This window comes from Amblyomma mixtum, chromosome 5 (assembly GCF_055824585.1).
Source record: "Amblyomma mixtum isolate Tamu chromosome 5, ASM5582458v1, whole genome shotgun sequence".
In the NCBI taxonomy this organism is placed as follows: Eukaryota; Metazoa; Arthropoda; class Arachnida; order Ixodida; family Ixodidae; genus Amblyomma; species Amblyomma mixtum.
The window spans coordinates 107,588,199-107,606,722 of NC_143016.1; the positions used below are offsets into that span (position 1 = coordinate 107,588,199).

General features: G+C 50.4%; 1 protein-coding gene across 1 annotated transcript in view; it reads left to right on the plus strand.

Annotated features, from left to right (window-relative positions):
- Window positions 1-18,524, plus strand: part of IA-2 (tyrosine phosphatase IA-2) — a 514,718-nt gene that overhangs the window by 434,439 nt on the left and 61,755 nt on the right. Inside the window, exon 15 of the mRNA XM_089545824.1 lies at window positions 10,105-10,247. Within this exon, the coding sequence (XP_089401950.1) occupies window positions 10,105-10,247 (143 nt within the window). The remainder of the gene's footprint in view (window positions 1-10,104; window positions 10,248-18,524) is intronic.

Consider the following 18,524-nt stretch of genomic DNA (forward strand, 5'->3'; position numbering starts at 1 on the left):
CGTCTTTAAACCAGTTGCACCACTGCTTAATCTGTGTGCTGCTCACAGCATCATCACCGAAAGCCGTGTGAACATTTCGAATGGTTTCCACTTGGATTTCGCCAAGTTTCTGGCAAAATTTGAGGTAGTAGCGCTGCTCCTCTCGCTCCGCCATTTTCCTTGCAACAAAAAACCGACGAGAGCACTGCGCACTGCCTCACTCAAACGCTGCCTCCCAGCGACTGACGCTATCGGCAGGCGGGAAAAAATTCGTGCGCATGCGCACGAGGGTTCAAGGTCGGCTGCTGTAAGCGCGCTTGTTTCATATCCAACAGGTGTTCGCAAAAAAAAATAAAGTCGGATACTTTTCTAACAGACCTCGCATGTTCAGGTTTCAACACCCTGCCGGGGCGACACTCCATTTTGCTTGGTGGTCAGAAACCATTCCGCTAGCGGTTGACAATTAATCAGGCCGTACCAGCTTGCGCCGGCTGCGTATAGATCCTCCTTCAACATAGGCTCCGTACTCGAATCATCCATTACGCGCTGAGTGCGTTCCTACGACAGGACATTCGCGAATGTTGCCAAGCATAGAACGAGAAGCATTGTCTATATACAAAACACGCCGCAGGCACTGGTGAGCCCTAGGAAAAAGAGGCACGGTGAGAGGCGGCGGAAGAGAGAGAGAGAAAGGAACATAGAAGAGACCACTGGGCCTCTGTGGGCAGGTTTCAACATCGCGTCGGTGCGACGCATTACGCCCCCGGCACAGCGAGAGAGCTGGGTGAATACGTGCGCACCAACATTCGAGCGTTGTGAACACATTCGCGCTAACAGGCGCCGAGCTGAGTTCACCTTCGGCCGTTGTCCAAACGCCGAGCGTTCGTTTGCCTTGGCTTCGGGGTGTACAGCGGGCGGAACACTGGAAAATTGGATCCAGCCTTTACCTCTAGTTTTTCTGTACTTAGAAAAAAAAAGATAAAAACGTGCTAGGGGCAGAGACAGGGAAGGAGTTATAAGGCTTCGCGTGCATGCGATGAGGGAATGGTATACATACTACACGTGTGATTCTTCCGCTATCCCCATTTCTTATTTACGTTTTGTACCTATCCCTGGAGGCTCACTCGGACGGGCACAAGCCAACGGATACAAACACGGTGGTATGGGCTCACTCTTAGGCTTCTCCCCTGTACCTGCTTGCTTCGAGCACAAGGGCGGTGTCCAGTGGAGAGGCGCGGCCGCGCATCATCCTTCAGAGGCGGCCCGCTCGGACGGCGCGGCCATCGACAAGACCCGGATGAAAGGGGATTGTAATGGATTTTGAAGTGGCTGCCACAGCCGCGCACCGGTCGCATGGGGGTATAGCATGGCCTACGTGTTTGCCGAGTATAAACGGGAAAGTCTTCGCGTGTCTCTACTTCCCCCCCCCCCCCCCCCCCTCCACCATACTCTTTCCTTCACCCCGCCCTCTTCTCCATTCGGCCCTCTTCTTCACCGCCTCGTATTCATACGGGTAATCGAGTTGCCGTACCCGCGGGCATCACGCCACCCGATGGGATGATGCGATCCGCAGTTTGATTCTCATTTTGTTTATTTTATTTTATTTTTTGCCCCGCCCCGTGGGTCGAGTGCGCGCTGCATTTCGGGGTGAGAGGTGGGGGGGGGGGGGGGGTTGCTTTTTCTGCGATATTTCTTGTTTCAACGGCGCACAGAATACGCGAGCTGTAGAGAGTTGGGTCCGCCTTCGCGCATACTGCACTCAGCGCCCCCAGTGTTGTGTTCGGTTGGCGTCTTTGGGAGGGCGGCGAAAAGAGGACACGCATTTTACTTAGCTAAATAAGCTGCGCAACATCATTGGGCTCAGTGGTTGATGTAGGCAGCGATCGCTCGTTAAAATGATAGTTCTTGAAGCGACTTCTACGTTCGTACCATGTTTCCCGCTCTCGATCTAACATTTCGTAATCCATGGTTCCCAATCGGTTATCGATTACGGGAGAATGTCATGCAAGCCTGCGCTCTGTCCAGTCAGCCAATACGAATATGTCACCTGTGGTAACGTACGCAACCCCGCAGGACTACCCGCGCTAGATATAAGATCCGAGAGTGAGGAGTCGGCCACAAGTAGAGGAAGTACAGAGCGTTCAAATATTGCTCTGTTCTTTTTTTCTCCCTTTACCGCGTGACCTGTTATTGCCAGAGCCCTCCCAGCTCTTATAGCAGTCGCCCACATGTAATGACTTCATCACGTGAGCCGTTGGTGTCGTCATGTGGCCACGTAACCCATGTCACAATACGTGTCGTCCGCTTCAACTCCCGATTTGCTTTTCTTTTTAGTGTTTGTTTCAGGTTACGTTTATCTAGAAACTCTAGTTCTGGAAAACATTACAGAGCAGCAGCAGAAAGAGAGGTTTGCGGTGGGAGGGAAGCGTCGTCGATAAACCACCTGAGATACCTCCTGTGCTGGTACGTCATAGAGATTCGGCTGGTGTTCAAGACAAAAAATAGTAGGCAGAAAAAAAGCCTACGTACTACGCTCACGGGGGTTGAATGAAACAAGTTTTAATGTTTACTAGACGATCTGTACACATTATCGACTTCCACAGGCAGGTTGGCACTGTTCTAGCTTGTCCAGGTGACGCTTTTTCTACGGGGGAAATCAAACAAAAGGCTCTTTCGGGACATGACAAACGCGCACATATTGCTGTGCTCAACAACTTCACGTTCATAACGTAACCACAGAAAGCAGACCGCCCCAACAGTGCCCTATACCCCTCCCCCTGCACCTTAACCCACCCCCAAGCCCAACAGCTTTTCAGTGTCGGCACTTTGCACCTACGCGGGCACAAATAGTGAGGAACGTGTCTCATACAGCACTCGTCCAACTCATCTCTCGTAGGAGACCGGGGTTTTAGTGCACTCCTGCGCACTTCCTGCGATATATTGTGCAAAGTCATTTTAACCACATACAAATGGGCTGCTCCTGTATTCAAAGTCTGATTTTCCACTATCCTGCAGTGGTGTTGCATGACCACCGCCAGGCGCGTTTTTCAGATAGTCCTGAAAAAATACTGGTATCCTGCAGTCGTAGTCCCGCTTCCTCAATACAGCGGCCGGCTACCGGTCTTTGCGACTGATTATCATCGGTTCTTAAGCAGCATCGAAACTAGTTACGGTTTCACCTGCGAGCAAGACCTAAAGAGAAGGTAGCTATGCATAAGCTAAGTTTGTGGGTGTTTAAAATTGGAAACTTAGAAAGGCGTTAAACAGGAAAAAAAATGCAACGTATTACCATTCCGGCGCATAAAAATACAGCGTTACAAAATGCCGAAAAGTAGAAAAGAATGCGAGGAAAAATTTGTATGTTGCACACGCCTGTGGTACTATCGGCAGTTGCAACGAGTGGATTTGTACATTTTGCGAAGCACGGGGAAGTCAGTGTCTTTGGGGCTGAAAAACAAAAAATACGAAATGTGAGGCGTGAACCTCAACACCTCGCTTAAAGTCGGCGCTACTACCTACCTCGGCATTCAGGCGGGCCTCATCAATCATCGGCTGCGGCCGGGTGCGGCGAAGCAAAGGCGTCGTCTTTTTACACGTCTCGGTTGAGCCTTTTACGCGTGCTTTCTTGCCATTTTTGTATTGGCGCGCGCCTCTACATGAACGATGATGCGACTTTGCAGCGAGACCGGTGTCGACTAGCTACACAAGGCCATATTTCTTCTCGCCCATTTGCGGTCGAAACGGTTTAGAAAACGGTGTGTTTAAGTTCTCTTTTCGTAGTGGTCACGGACACACAAGTTTGCAATTATTTGTCGCGCGACCTCTGAGTCAATGCAGGTAAATATAAACGCTTCGAAACCAAAACTCCTCGCTGAAATCGTTGTGTTTTTTCTTTGTGCGCGTGTGTGAGCGTGAAAGTTAGCAAACGCTCGATGACAACGACTGTTAGCGCATAGATGACGTCATCAAGCTAATTTTATTGAGTGGTACGTACCGAGAGCAACGCTCTCGTGGTGCAAGCGAGCCACTTTGGCTGGGAATCACTGAGAGGTCGATGACTAATCTAGAGATCTCGGTCGGCCTTGAATTACGTAAATGAGGGCACGGCGCCTGCCTACACGAATTCCCAGTCACCATGGCATGCGTTCGAAGCCGCTAGCTTCCGTTCGATAGAAAGATCGCCTCAGCCTGTGCGCAACTCTTAGCAAAGCACTATCGGCAACATTAAGAATCAACAAACCGCAAAACCAACGCAACTTCTTAATCAGACGGAGGGAAAGAATCGAAAGAAGACAAGAAGAAGGCGCAGTCTTAGCCCAGATTCTGAAAAGCCGCTGGCTTCTTTCGCGCCGAAACGAGAAGGACGGAGGGGGAGAGAGGGAATGGGGAATGCAGGGATTCGAGGGTGCAGAATGCGAGCGCCTACGGCGGAGAGGCGCGCTTTCCAATTTGCGCCCAGGGCGCGAACTGCGTGCGCCCGCGCGTCCCACACACCCTTCGCCACACCACAGACGGAGGCGTTGGGGCCCCGTGGAAGCGCATGCCTGGCCGATTTCGCGGGATTTGCGCGAATTGCGCGTCTCTCGCGGTGGCTCTGCCTCCTCGGGGATTAGGGAGAGCGCGCCAAGGAAGAAACCGAGCCGCCGCCGTGAGCGCTCGCGCGAGCGCACGCATCGCCTTTCCCAAAGCGCGCGACAGCAGTCGGAGGCGGCAGCGTGGTTTCTTTTCTTTTTTTCCCTTTGCTTTCTTTTTCTCTCAGCGCGTGGCTAAGGAGTAAAGCCAGGGGTTCTGCTTGAGTGCCAAAGCCTGTTCCCTGATTTTCGTGCGTCCCCGCTGCTTCGGTGCTCCGCTGCTGCTTCTTTGGGTGCTTGTGGTCTCTCTCCTTTTAGCCAAAAGGAACGAGCCTTTTCGGGCGAATCGTCTTCCTCGCGACGCTACTCTCTGGCGAGCGGGTGTGTCAGCGTTCCCGCAGAAGACACCGCCTACGTGCACGAGGCCGTTTATGAGGCTCACGTCTATCGTTCAGTGGGACGTGCTGCGGGTTGGGTTTAAGGCTCCTGCGGAGCCCGGCGCTTTCTCTTCTGCTGCGGTTTGACTCCTTCGCTGCTGAAGTTTGCAAAGCAGTTCTTCTGTCCGCGAAGTCATATTGCAAGGGGGCACTGAAAAAAGGCAATAAAACGTAGGGGAGCAGAGGTGTCCTGAAGAGATGCTCGCGCAAGGGGCGCCTTTTATACGCGTTTCAAGAGAAACTCCTACGGGCGTGGGTATGAAAGGACTTTATTCTTTCTTAAAGTCAGCAGCTTCGGAATAAAGAGCGAGGATCTGAAGGGGCACTGTAGTTAGCCCTAGGTGTCGGGTTCCCTACGCTCTAGCTTGTGCACACGTTTTGATAAGACATGAAAGTCTGGGAGTAATCTCGGCTGCCACGTCCTTACATTTAATATTCTGCTACACCTCGGGCAGGCAGTGGGCAGTACAGATTAGCTGAATATGGTTCACTTAGCCACAACAGTAAAACAAAGAGAAAAAAAGAAACAATGAAAGACAAAAAAAAGGCAGCGCAGATATGTTACTAAATCTGTCGTGTAATTTGTTCGTTAGGTTGTGTGATAACTTCAAAAGATATTATTTGGATGACTACAGCGCGCTAAATGTCATTACGCGTCCTTTAGTTCCTTATTAATTTAGATTACACCTGCCTGACAGAGGAAATGGTCGTTGTTGGAACGCCTGCGGCCACAATGCTTAGGGCACCTTCGCTGTGCGAATGAACAACATCACGAGGGTTTGCTTGCTCTATGAACCCACTGCTGCGTGCGGCCTGACTTCAAAAAGTAGGTAGCTAGATGGCCTTCAAGCAAACGAAAAATGTCACTGTCCCTCCAGGCGAAAGTATGACATCGACTTCTCTGTATATTGCACGACCCGTACTTGCCCTCTGTTTGGGCCACCTTCATATACTTTGTATTCGATGTGTTGGAGACGTGTCTTTTTCTCGTTCTTAAGTCTCGTCCAAGTTCGCGGTTATTCCTCCTCTCCAACATGTCAGACCAACTGGCCCAAAGCTTCCCCTTGTTGAACCTTATTTGTATTCGACGTATCATTACAGGCTGTCCGGCCGCGTTTGTGAGTGCCGCGCGATTTCCAACAGTTTGCAACCGACATTCATGTAGGCATAATTACAGGCTCTTGCATTATGTACGCCCTTTTATATTTTTCGCCCGCCTTTCCACTTTCCTCCAGCTCTTCGTTTTATCCGCTGTCTTTCATTTCCCTCCGACATTTATTCCCTTGCGGAACCTCATGACATCTGACATTTTAAACTCGAAACCTGTCAATCCACGCGATTTATGTCCCCCGATCTTCAGCCCTTATCCCCTCTGACGAATGACACTGCGCCGCTGACGGAAGGAGAGGGAGCTGGAGGGGGGCCACGCCGCGTTTCTCCCCCAAACGCCGCCTCCATCTCATCCAATAGCGTGGCTCCCTGGCAGTTGCAGCGTCCACGGAGAGGGATAAATAACCGCAGCCCCGAAAACCACGCTCGCCACAACGCCGTCACGTACTACATACGAGGCCGGCTCGGGGCCGCAGCATCGTCCGCCAGCTCTCACATTCCGCGACGTGTGCCTGCTAGATAAGAGTGCGCCTCGAAGCGACAGGGGGAGACGGGGAAGGAAAAGTGGAAAGAGGGTGCTTCACCGCGCAGCAGCGCCGGCCGCTGCCGTTCATATATATATACAGAGCAGCACGGCGCGCGCTCAGACTCGCCCAACTCGCGGCAGAGAAGAAGGGGTGAGGCGAATCGTTCCCACTGTATGTGCAGTGCAACAGTGCGGTGGCAGTCAATATGCGCCGTGTAGTCGACGGCCGCCGCCCCCTTCTTCCTGGGTTTGACGTAGCGTGCGCGTTGGTGGTGGAAACTGTGTCGCTTTGTCGCGCACCCTCACTTTCGCCCTGGTATCTGACTTCCGTTTCCGTTCACTCGTATCCCGCAACTCGCGCGCTCGCTTATGAACACCGCTACAGCGAGTTTCGCGGCGACCGACGCCGCGCTAGCTGGATTCCCTCGTTTCTTCGTCCGCCTGTTGTCGAAATGGTTCGTGCGGTCGTCCTTGTGTGTGTGCGTGTGCTTGAAGACTTGCGCTATGAGTAGCTCAGCAGAGTCGACAGGCTTGCTCATCGTTCTGTTCGGTTCCAGTGTTCTCTAGATGACGGCCGTGACCAGCTCATATCGTCGATGTCTGTCTGACACGGAGTCTTCCTCTATAACGCTTCTGTGGTCTCTTCAAAGTTAGATGTGCCGATTACGAGCGATGTGCTATCGCTGATGCATTTGTGCTGTGGTTCACAATTTTCTGGCGCCCTCAGTGGGCGCCTCTATAGTGAGAAAGTGCGCGAAAGTGAAACCGTGCCGCAATGTCATCGTGTCAGCGAAACAGAAACTCCATTACCATTGTTGTTTTTCGATATGATTTCAGAACTTTCTTCGAAGTCTCTGCTCCTCGGGCTTCAAGGCAAGCGAAAAATGCATATTCACAAACTTCCTTGTTTTCGGGTTTGCTAACTTTCGCAATGCCATAGTTGGCGAATTGTGGTCTTCGGGATATTAAGCGGTGGTTGCGGTTTATGTTGTGAGCAGTACTTTCGGGAGGTCTAACTGCTCATTTCTGCTGGCGAAAAGCGCACGTTTAAGGAAGTCTGTGATATATATCGCAAGAACAGCAATTTAGTGTATTTACTGCAAATCAACTATCAACTCATCAAAAGTTCAAAAATTAATATAGTAATTTTCACGAGGGAAGACATTAAAGCTAACCGCAGCTCTTTTTTCCCCTGTTTCATCTCTGGTGGTTTCTCGCGTGAATTCTAGGACGGCATATTTCGAGCTTGTAGTTGTCACTACTATTAGCTGCATCGAGGTCACTGAGACACAAAAACTTATAGCCCTGTCTTCCAACACTGTCAAGCAGTTTTTACCCATGCTTTGCAATATTTGAAGGTAAGCTGTCGTTGTCAAATTGAAGGCCTGCGACTTTGTGCTGGCCACTCCAAATTCTCTCCGATGTTGGCGTGAGAAAAAGTTGTCAGCCTTCAAAAACAAGCTACGTATTTTGTTTTAGCTTCTTTTCTTAGCACATATAAGAGGCCGTCGTCGACAGCAGCAACTCTTTTTGAAACAGGGAAGCACAGTTAGTTTCAAGCCGGTAGTACTGACACAGAAGTTTTCGCTTTAGGCATCTGTATCACGCCACATAACCTGCTCGACTCTAGTGCACTCAAATAGTATTCAGAGCAGCATTTTTGGGTCTAGTGCCCCGCGACCAAAAGCAAGAATGATATAAGAGCTCGGAGAAAACTTGAAATTTTTCTTGCCCGAAAATTGATCGATCGGTAAAACGAGTTGCCTTTGCAAAACTCTCAAGACACTTAAGCTCTCTGCCCATCCTAGAAAAAAAAAAAAAGATGAAAATGAGGCGCGCTGTGGCCGCCCCCCAAGCATTCCTGCATCCTCTTTTTTTATTTTTTATTTTCCTGCTCCCACTATCCACTAAACGCGTACGCCTATGCAAATGTTCGTTTTCCCACTCGTTCTGCGAAAGGAGGAAATGATGCGATCCATAGAGATCACTCTTCATCAGGGGCGTCTCCAGCTCTTTAACTTGTTTAGCCGGAAAACTCTCGGAGTGTATGCAACTATGTAACATGAACAGTGACTTGTGAAATATTGCGTACTATTTTGATTGTGTATCGGTCATATTTTTTGTTTTGTTTCGTACTGCAGCAATTCATGCATCCTTCGAGCCCCAGCGGCTCATGTAGCGTGCTTGCAACGCCATTTGCACGAGAAACACATTTTTAATGTGTCGGATGAACCCTGCTGGGCGGAAAGGCAGAAAAAGCATCCTGGACCGAAGATTACTACATATAACTTTTGCAGAAATGTCGCGCGAAGTTTGGAAGACACAGCCATCTCGGTTAAACGCTAGGTGTATGTTATAAAAAAGCAGCATAGGGTGAAGCCTCGCGGAAACCAAAAACGCTGACGTCGGCTCTTACTCAGACATCAGTACACCTTTAAAGTTTCCTTTCCCTTTGAGTGCACATTACACACGGCACGTTTTGAATGTCTTTAACCGGTGACATTCAGTAATTGGTCAGTGTATTTGTGCTGTGGATCGCTTTAACTGAAGAGTGGTGCGCAGAAGTTGATTTTGCTGTAGTCATACGCTCATGTAGGTTCATTGACCGCCAATGCATACACGAAATATATTTTTTTTTTGCTGTAATAAATCGAAATTCCTTATAAAATATTCGTTGCATTACCTGTTCTTTACTTTGTTCTACGTTTCTAGGCGGATAACATGACAACCAGCTCTCCCTGGGACATGCTTTGAGGGACAGTGAGGAATAACAAGTTATAAGACTAAGAGAGGAGTAGAGAGAAGAGAAGTATTTACTGCGAGCTAAGAGCGAAAGGGTCGCAGCCATGTCTCGGCGAAGTCGGCGGTGGGTCTCGTAACAAAACTATACAGGCTCGCGGCAAAGCCAGACCTGTTTTAAATACGCTTTGATAGCTATTGCTCAGATACAACGCTTCGTGGGAACTATTACATGCTCAATTCCTAGTGTGTCCTGCCGTCGCGGTGGCTCAGTGGTTATGGTGCTCGGTTGCTGACCCAAAAAACGCGGGTTCGATCCCGGCCGTGGCTGTCGAAGTTCGATGGAGGCGAAATTCTAGAGACCCGTGTGCTGCGTGATGTCAGTGCACGTTAAAGAACCCCAGGTGGTCGAAATTTCCGGAGCCCTTCACTGCGGCGTCTCTCATAGCCTGAGTCGCTTTGGGACGTTAAACCCCACAAACCTCAAACCACTAACCTAGTGTGTCACTGCGCCATACAGCGTTCGACCCCGTCGGACGCTAAGCCACTATAACCCGCAGAAATGAATACGGACTGCCTTTCTTTTTCATTACAAGAGCTCCTCGTTTTGCTGGGTTTTCAATGAAGCTCAAAATGAACCGTGAATGCCTCACTGAAGTTGAGCTGAATTACAAGCTATTCGGGGACAAAAGTCCTCGCATCCGCGCCTGTCTGACGTTGTGGCTGTTGCTCTCGTTCCCAGGACCTGTGCCGCCAGCGGATGGCCGCCAAGAGCCACGAGAGCGCCGAGCCCGTGCACGTGGCCGCGCAGTCGCCCAAGCGAGTCAGCAGCCTGTCCCAGAGCGAGCCGTCCCAGCCCGGCTCCAGGTCGTCCACGTCATCCTGGTGAGCCTTCTCTTTAACTGGTCTTTCTTTTTTTCATTTGTGACTGCGCTTTAATGGACAATTAAGTGTCGTCATTGCCATCGTCACGATGATGATCACCATTATTCGCCCTACTTACGTCCTTCCTAGACAAGCGCCTCTCCTTGAAAGTTTGAAGTTTTATTGAAACGAAATACAAATGAGTTGAAAGTTTCATAAAAAAGTTAGTACAGTAGGAGGTCCCAAAGTGAAAACTGTCTGGGGGACCTCCCATCAGGAATACATAAGAAAAGAGCAAAAGTTTGGCAGAGGAGCGGGAACAGAAGTACACAATCAAGTTAAACCTATTAGTGTAATTTGCGGTAATGAATAAGTTATACAATAGTTAGCGGGCATAATTTAACAAAAAAAAGGCATAAAACAGCAAAGCATAAGAGCAAGAGAAAAAACACAAAAGACATCAGATAACAATGGGCATTGAATAAATGCAGAGATTATAAAATAGAAGCGGAGGAGAAAATGATGTTCCAGATGAGTAACAATATGACCGTTTGCTATCAGAGTGGAGAACAGAAAATAAGATTAAGGCAACCTTATGTATGGCATGAAGCTGAATGGGTTGATAAGAGATGTTTTTTTAGTAAAGTGTACAAAAGTGGGCTGCGAACGTGCGGATTTCATTGCTAGTGGTAATGAATTCCAGGTTTTTATGGCGGAGAAAAAAAGCCCTTTTCTTTTCATAATTTCTGTTCACTTTTGGTAGAAGCATATAGTTTTGTTCAGATAATCTAATGCTATTGCTATTAGCAAGGAAAGATGCGGAAAAACAGAAAAACAAACCTAAAATCGATCTGGTCTACGCTAAATACGCCCCACTTTCCAGATGTCCTTCATCTGTACATCAGACTGTTCCTTCTTCTGCTACGTTTACGGCCTCTTGGAATCCACTGAGCTACTATAACAGATCGTGGGTTAGGAGCACGCTAACGATGTATCGGCTCAAGGAAGGGTGGTCTTCCGTGGATGAATTCGGCTGTGATTGCAGCCTTTCAATAACAGCCCCGTCCTGCTATTTCACATATACTCACTGCTGCGTACGCCTTACTGAGCTACCGAGCCCATTAGAAAGAATACTAACATTTTTTCGTCAGTGTCGTTTTTTCTCTTGAGACAAATCGCTTGGCGTGCTCTTTCAGAGCTTTCTGGCGCACACTTTATCACGCTAAACGTGAGGTATCGAAGTGCTTTACGCATTCATTTTCAGTATTCTTTATAGGAGAAGCCGCTTTATTGCCAAGTCGAAGACATGTTACGAACTCACTGAAGTGCTATTGGGTCGTTAAGAGCACAGTGCTGTGTCTCTTCACAGGAAGGAAAAAAAGTTACTCGCGGAATTTTCATGGTGCACTGCCAAAAGAATAAAAAAGAAATCGATTGAGGTCCAGTTATGGACCAAATCAAACTAACGAGGGACGAGGTTTCATTGTGCATCGGGGCTCAACATCGTTGAATGAGAAAGGCAGGGCGTGAACAGGTGAGAGAGAGAAAAAAAAGAAAAGGCAGGGCGTGAACAGATTAGAAAAAAAAATATATAATTCGCTCAAATTATATGCAAATAGCAATGGTCTGAAGATGTGTTATGCACGGAGAGCTAGCTGTTTTTGCACGCTATCTGGGCTACTGACATTTAGAATTGCCCACGCAAGCGCTTACGCATGGAGATGAAATTTAATACCAAACTAAAACGGCTGCATGCATCGCTTAGGTTTTTCAACTATTCTCGTCCTGACCCTTTAGAGAACGCTCACTGAACAAGCAAAGACGTCAGGTCGATGGCTCTCTTTTCTAGGTTAAAATGGCGGTTGTCCCCACATCACCGGGGCAAGATATGTGGTACGCTATCTGAAGAGCTGCGCGTCAGGAACCGCCCAACCCAGGAGCGTGCGTAAGCGCCCCGCCAGAACCTCTGTCACGAACTGCAACTCTGCGCCTCTCCCAAAGCACGCATTCGTTTCCGCGATTTGCGTCCGGTTACAGTCGCGCTTATCTAAAAGTACCAGGTTCGCCATTTTCCCCCTCCCCCAACGTTCGTTCTAGCTCCTTCCTTCGCCACCACCACTTCTCCACACTACGCGCCGCCTAAAACGCTAGCTCCCCTCCCCCACCACTCCTTCCTGCTTTGTCCATTCATTCGCTTCCATCCATTCCGCGTAGCCGATTTCACTGCTTCCCATACGCCGTATATCAAGCTCGGCGTTCGCTCCCCGAAACCTCGCGAAACTGCCTGCTCTCGTTTTAGGAAACGACGGCACACAGCTGCTGGGGCGAGGGCGTAACTACCGCGTCGACGCTAGCAAACAGGAATGAAAACGAACCCAGCAAAAAAAGAACAAACAAACACACAGAAGTGACGCCGAGGGAACTCGCCTAAGCCGCCCGGACGACTGTAGAGTGCGTGCCAGTTGTTTCGCGCCCTTGTTAGCCGTTCGCGACACACTGCAGCGGCCGGGAAACACAGCGCGATTCGAGCCGCGCGCTGTTGCAGCGTCGTGTACGCCTGCCGCCTGTATGCGGTTGGGGCGCGCAAATGGAGACGCGAATGGGGAACGACGCGACAATCCAAACAAATGGCTCTTCCCCGCTTCCCCCGACGGCAGCGGCGGCAGCGGCTCCCGCACAAGTGCGGCCTACCGCTGCCGCGTGCGTTCACAGCGGGCCTTTTCACCTTCCTGCTCCGCTCGCGGTGCGGATTTTTGTTGGATTCACTACTCTCTGTGCTCAGCATCCTTGCTTCTCTTCTGGGTCCAGCCAGATGAGAGAAAGAGCGGACAGAATAGGGAGAAAAGGGAACGGTGGTTCGAAGTATCTTACGCTGCGTGAGGTCTTTTCTCATTTTCAGAACTGGTGAGAGAAAGAGAGAGAAAGACGGTATGCTTCGGGGAAACGAGCGAAAAGTGGCGCTAGCTAGCGGGGCCGCTCCCTCGTTCGAATCCTCCGGCGCGCGCCAGATAGCACCTGCGGCGGGACCTGCGAAGGCCCTCTTGCGATGAAAACAACATAATTGCTGCGGTGAGAAAACGGAAACAAGAGTTAGTATCCGCGACGTTGTGCCCGAAAAATAAAAAAGCAAATAAGAGAGATAGAGACAGAGAAGAGAGCTTGAAGGTGCAACCGTGCGTCTGCGGCGACCGCGTGAGCTGCTGTGTTGGGCGCAGCGGCAACATCAGCAACAGGAGAGAAGCAGTAGCACTAAAAAAGGATAGACGGGAGCCAGTGAGGGGAGGGAAAGACCGCGCTGCTTGCGCGCGCGATGCCGGCTGTCTTTTAATTATGCATGCGGGTGCCGGATTTACGTTAAAAGTTGCACGGAAACGAGTGTTAAAGGCACTGCTGCGAGGATAGCGTGGCGCTTGCGTAAACAATAAACAAAAGAAAGGGGAAAAGGGGGAAAGAGCGGATGCGTGCTAGCGCGATCTTTGAAGGGAGGGAACTCGCAGCCCTCGCGTATGCGTTCCGGAGCTCCTCTTTACGGGAGAGACCCGGCGTTCTTATGAAAGGCAGGGCGAGAAAATGAGTGAGAGAACAGCGGAAAAACTAAGAAAGAGGAGGAATTCAGGAGCTGCAGTTCCCTGTTAGCGGGGAGCCTCGGGTATTGATTAAAACGGCTCCAGGAGGGGTTTGCGAACACCGCCGTACGGCACCACGTGCGGGCGACCGCGACGAAGCGTGTCTCTTTCTTCTCCCCTTCGCTCTTACCCCATCTTTCTTTCCCGTTTCTGTTCTTTTCTCTCGTTCCATGTTCGAGACGCGTTTTCCTGTCATACTTTTTTTTTCTCCCGCGTTTGGGAGAATTGCGTTTGCTTTATTTTCATGAAGAATCCTGGCTTAAGGACCAGTCCTGGATGAGCTGCGACGGTGCGAGCCCTGTCCGTAATGTGGAATCCTAGAGTGCATATAGAACCCGCTTGTTGCGTACGCATTGATACTGTTTTTATCATTCTTTTTTCTGCATAACTCTTAGTTCATTATATGGCCATGAGCAGGGCACTTTGCGAGATCACTAGAGAGCACATTGGACAAGAGTGGCCTCTCCAATATATTAAATTCAGGACCAATGGTTAATAAAATTTGTTAGAAACGTAAGTAAGGATATGTTCAGTGATAAAGAGAATTATAATCTTGGCGTGCTTATAGCGTTTGCTAAGTACGCAATGCCCGATGACGTGCGACTACAAACTACAAAATTGAACTTTGTTTCTCGACTTCCCCTCCTTGACACAGGTATATCGGGGCGTCTTCTTAGTGACACGCTAGGAAGCGTGCACGGAAATACCTGCGGCTCAAGCTCATTTAAAACTAGCCCTGCTTTCGGCGTTCCGGGCGGATAGTCAATGTAACGCTTTCTCGACTACAGGCAAAGTAGCCAGCGCTGGAGACCACCGAGAGTTTTGCCGCCCGCCCACACTTTCCCCAACGCCACTGTCGCCAAGGGAAGAATGGGTTGTAGGCATGGAAGGGAGCGAAGCTGTGGGGAGAGACTCGGGGAGTCGGAAACTCGGCTCTCGACTCCGCCGTTCCTTTATTCTCACGCACTCCTCCCTTCCTCCGCCTTCCCGTCTCAGGAGAGTGCCTGCGCGCTTCACCACCGCCGCGCGCTTCGCGAGCGGCGCACGCCTTCGCGGCTTAACGATATTCGGGCTGCTCCACGCTTCGCCTAATCGTCGACTGTTTTTCCTTCCCGGCTTTCCTCTCTTCCCTTTTTCTTCTTCTTCTTCCCCAACTTCGTCGTCCGTCCTTTCTCTTGTCCTTTCTTCTTTCCCGACTCGAAAAGGGGGGAAGTGCCGAATGCGACGCACCATTAGTGCTCACTCCGGCGGGATAATTACGACAGAGCGACGGCGGTTCCCAGTGTCCTCTCTCTCTCATCTTTCCCTACTGTTCCCCATCTTCCTTCTTCCGCCGCTGCAGCGGCGCTTTCTTGGAGAGCGCTCGCGCGCTTGTGCTCTATGAATTGACGCGTGTGCGCCGCAAGGCACGCGAGGAGGGCGCTTGGGGAAGGGGGAAGGAGTTGTCGCGCCAATGAAGCGGTTGGAAACGAAGCGAGCCGCCTTGATTGGCAGGAGCTGTTAGCCGACTGTCACTCACGCCAGCGTGGTGCGGTGGGTCTTCTTTTGCCTCTGAACCAGCGCGACTGCTTTCATGCCCCACCAGGAGGAAACACGAGAGTGTCACACTTGTGTTACCCCCAAGAGCCGGCGCGGCTGTCTTTTTCTCCCCTTGCTCCCACGGTGTTCCAACAAAGCGTACCCTTGCTTTGGGTTGCAATAAAAGCGAGTTTCGAACCTTACTTAACGTCTATGTTTGTCTCGACTTTCGTTCGCCTCTCTTTGCCAAATTGGCGGTCGCAGTAGTACAATGAAGGCCGAGCGGTATGGAGCAGGTCCCGGTGCTTAAGCCTGACAATGCCTGACGTGACGTAACGGCGAACCTGATTTTATTTCGAGAGGTGCCATTGCGCAACCAAGTGCCCTAACTACGTAACACCGGCTTTGGTGTTGTAAAAGAGGTCACGTTTCTCAGTCCTCACGGCGCCTCACGGGCGTCATAGGGGTTCGTTAGTTTTGTAACAATCGTCGAACGCCATGAACCCTGTCATTAGAGTGTCGCTACATGGTCTCGAGTTTCTGCTATAAAAAACTGACACTGTTGCAAAGTTTACGCGCTATACCGCTCAGCAAGCGTTCCCGCAGAAATCAGCAAAGCGTGCTTCTTCGCTTTGTTTCTTGCCTTCGAATTCGGCTCATTACCCCATAGCTAACGTTAAATGCCGGCATAACAAAGAGGCGTTCAGTAATCTCCTGCGCGGAACCTGGCTGTTCTGGCGGAAAGCGGAACAATAGTCTCAGTTCTCTGATATGCAGGCATGCGCTTTGGGACTTCCTTTCGAGGGTTTAGCTCTTGAAAGAGCGCGGTTATCCCCCCGGGACGAAGATAACGGTGGAGAAGCGCTAGGAAATAAAACCTTCACTATGCGAGCGCCTAAATTAACTCCCTTCGTGGTAGACAAAAAAGAGGAGGAGTTCATCGAGCATATCGGGGGATCGCGGGCCACCGCAGACCCGTGCTAGTGGTTTAATACCTTTGAAAAAGGAGGGGAAAAAAGAGGGGAAAAGAAAGACAGAAAAAAGGGCGCTGTGTGGGAGCAGCGGGTCGCAGTCGAACACTGTACATATCTTTTAATTCCTTCCCCAGCGGCAGAATATTTCTTTCCATCTGCTCCCACGGCTGCATTCCACCGCTAGGGGAATTTGAGCCTGCGCGCGTGCGCGCGGTTTCCTCGGGCGCTCCGCGCGGAGTTCTGTATCTCCTCCGAGATGTACGCCACCGAGGTTTTCGATTCGGAGGAAATGAGAGAGGCGAGCGCCGTGACGGAGGCGAGCGCTCTCAACAACGGCGGCTCGTGCTAAAGAAAAAAAAAGAATGAGCAGGAAAAAGGGGGCGAAAAAAAAAGTCGCCGACACTCAATATATTCCTGGCGGGGAGTGCAGGCAGAAATTCGGCCTCTCTCGAAGTGGTAACCGATATGTCAGCCAAAGGGCACGGCGGCGCAGAATACTTGGGATGGTAGTGTCATTAAAAAAAAAAGGAAATGAGCGAATGAAAGGATAACTGAAGGAGAAGAAAGAGAGAGTTGCGGAGTCCATGAAAGGAGGAGCAACTTCTTGCGTGTCTTCGGTTGTACTGCTTCGCTAACCAAGAAAACTGCTGGCGATGGAGGCTGAGTATTATGCTAACTAAGGGCACAACGTAGTTTCCTTTCTCGGTTTCGGGGCTCCGGGCTTGGACCCTGGGGAAAGGATGGAGTAAAGAAGAGGGGGAGGAGGATTGGCTATAAGTAACAGCGCTGGCCGCATGCGCAGCCAGTCTTTGTAGGCTTCGCGCCGGTTTCTTCTAGGTATCGGGTTGCTAGCGAGTCCGCCGGGGAACGGGCGGATTACACGAGCGTTCGCTCCCCCCCAACTGCCCAATTAACGGGAGTGAAACATCAATACAGCGGGGGGTCCCTCAGCAGCGGCCGTTATCGAGCCCCGAGGGCGACCAGCGGTTCACTCCGTTCTTTCGCCAAGCACGCCCCTCCCCCTTCTCCCCCTTCCTTTTAGCCTTACGCCCGCTCTCACCCACCCCTTGCATGCTTCGGAGCCCGATCGAAACGTGGTAGTATTTCGCTGTTCTGGAGACGCCCGTGTCTAAATGAACTGCCGCGGCTTTCGATTCCTGAAGGGCAGGAGGCTGTTTTCTCTCCTAATTTCTTCTCCCTTTCTTTCGCTTCGGTTTTCGATACCGGGCTAATTATTCTTTCTTGTCAACGAGACGTTCCGTCCAGTTGGTGTTGTCGTGGTTTCCCGCTCTTTCTTTGTTTCTTTGTGTCTTTTCGTCCACTTTGTTTCTGTCACCACTTTGTTTCTGTCACTGTGCAACTGTATCTGCTTGAATGAAGAGACCGTAATCACAGCAAGAGAAGGGTTAAATGCAGCCGCCTGCTCATTGATAACAAGATCCCCGTGCCTACGTTGGTCGATCAGGGGCTCTCTGTTGTGTCACTGATTCGCTGAAATAAGCCTAAAAGGGGCGGGTGGACAGGGCTGGGGTCCAGTTATAGTTGACGAGCTCTAGCTGTAGGCTGGTCATTAGTGTGCAACTTTTCTTTTCTTACTAGTCACGGAAGTTTACTCTGTTTCAGAATGTCAAGAACTCTCAAAGTTTGGGGAACTTCTGTTTTTGCGTAGGCAATGAACGCCGTTTTCTTACACATCAGTTTATATCTTCTGCATTGGACTGTTGAATACACAATCAAAAGAAGTCAAATTTTTCAGGCATTTGGTCATGTCCGTTATTGGCTTATCTCTACAACTTAACCCCCCCCCCCCACCCCCCCCCCCGCCCATATCGATTGTCCTCACATAGGCCACACGCCTTTCTAATGCATGTTATCGTAAAAGCTGGTAGGTGCGAAAAATATTAGGCCTGCAAAGCGACTCCGCCCCTTCCGGTCATTGGTTCATTAAGTGTATTCTTTATAGAGTTAAGTATAACAGCAAGATATTGTTAGTCCCTGCGTTTCTCACCGCGCGCTAGCGTTTTACGCGTTCCGCTACGTTAGAGTAGCATCTAGACGGGAACAGAAGGAGTGCAGCCGAGGGAGCAGTGGGGAGAAAAGGGGGCCAAGGATTTTTTCCCCACCGCGTTCTGGGCTCGCACGACCGCGTCGCAACCAGTGCCTGTCAATAAATCTGCCGC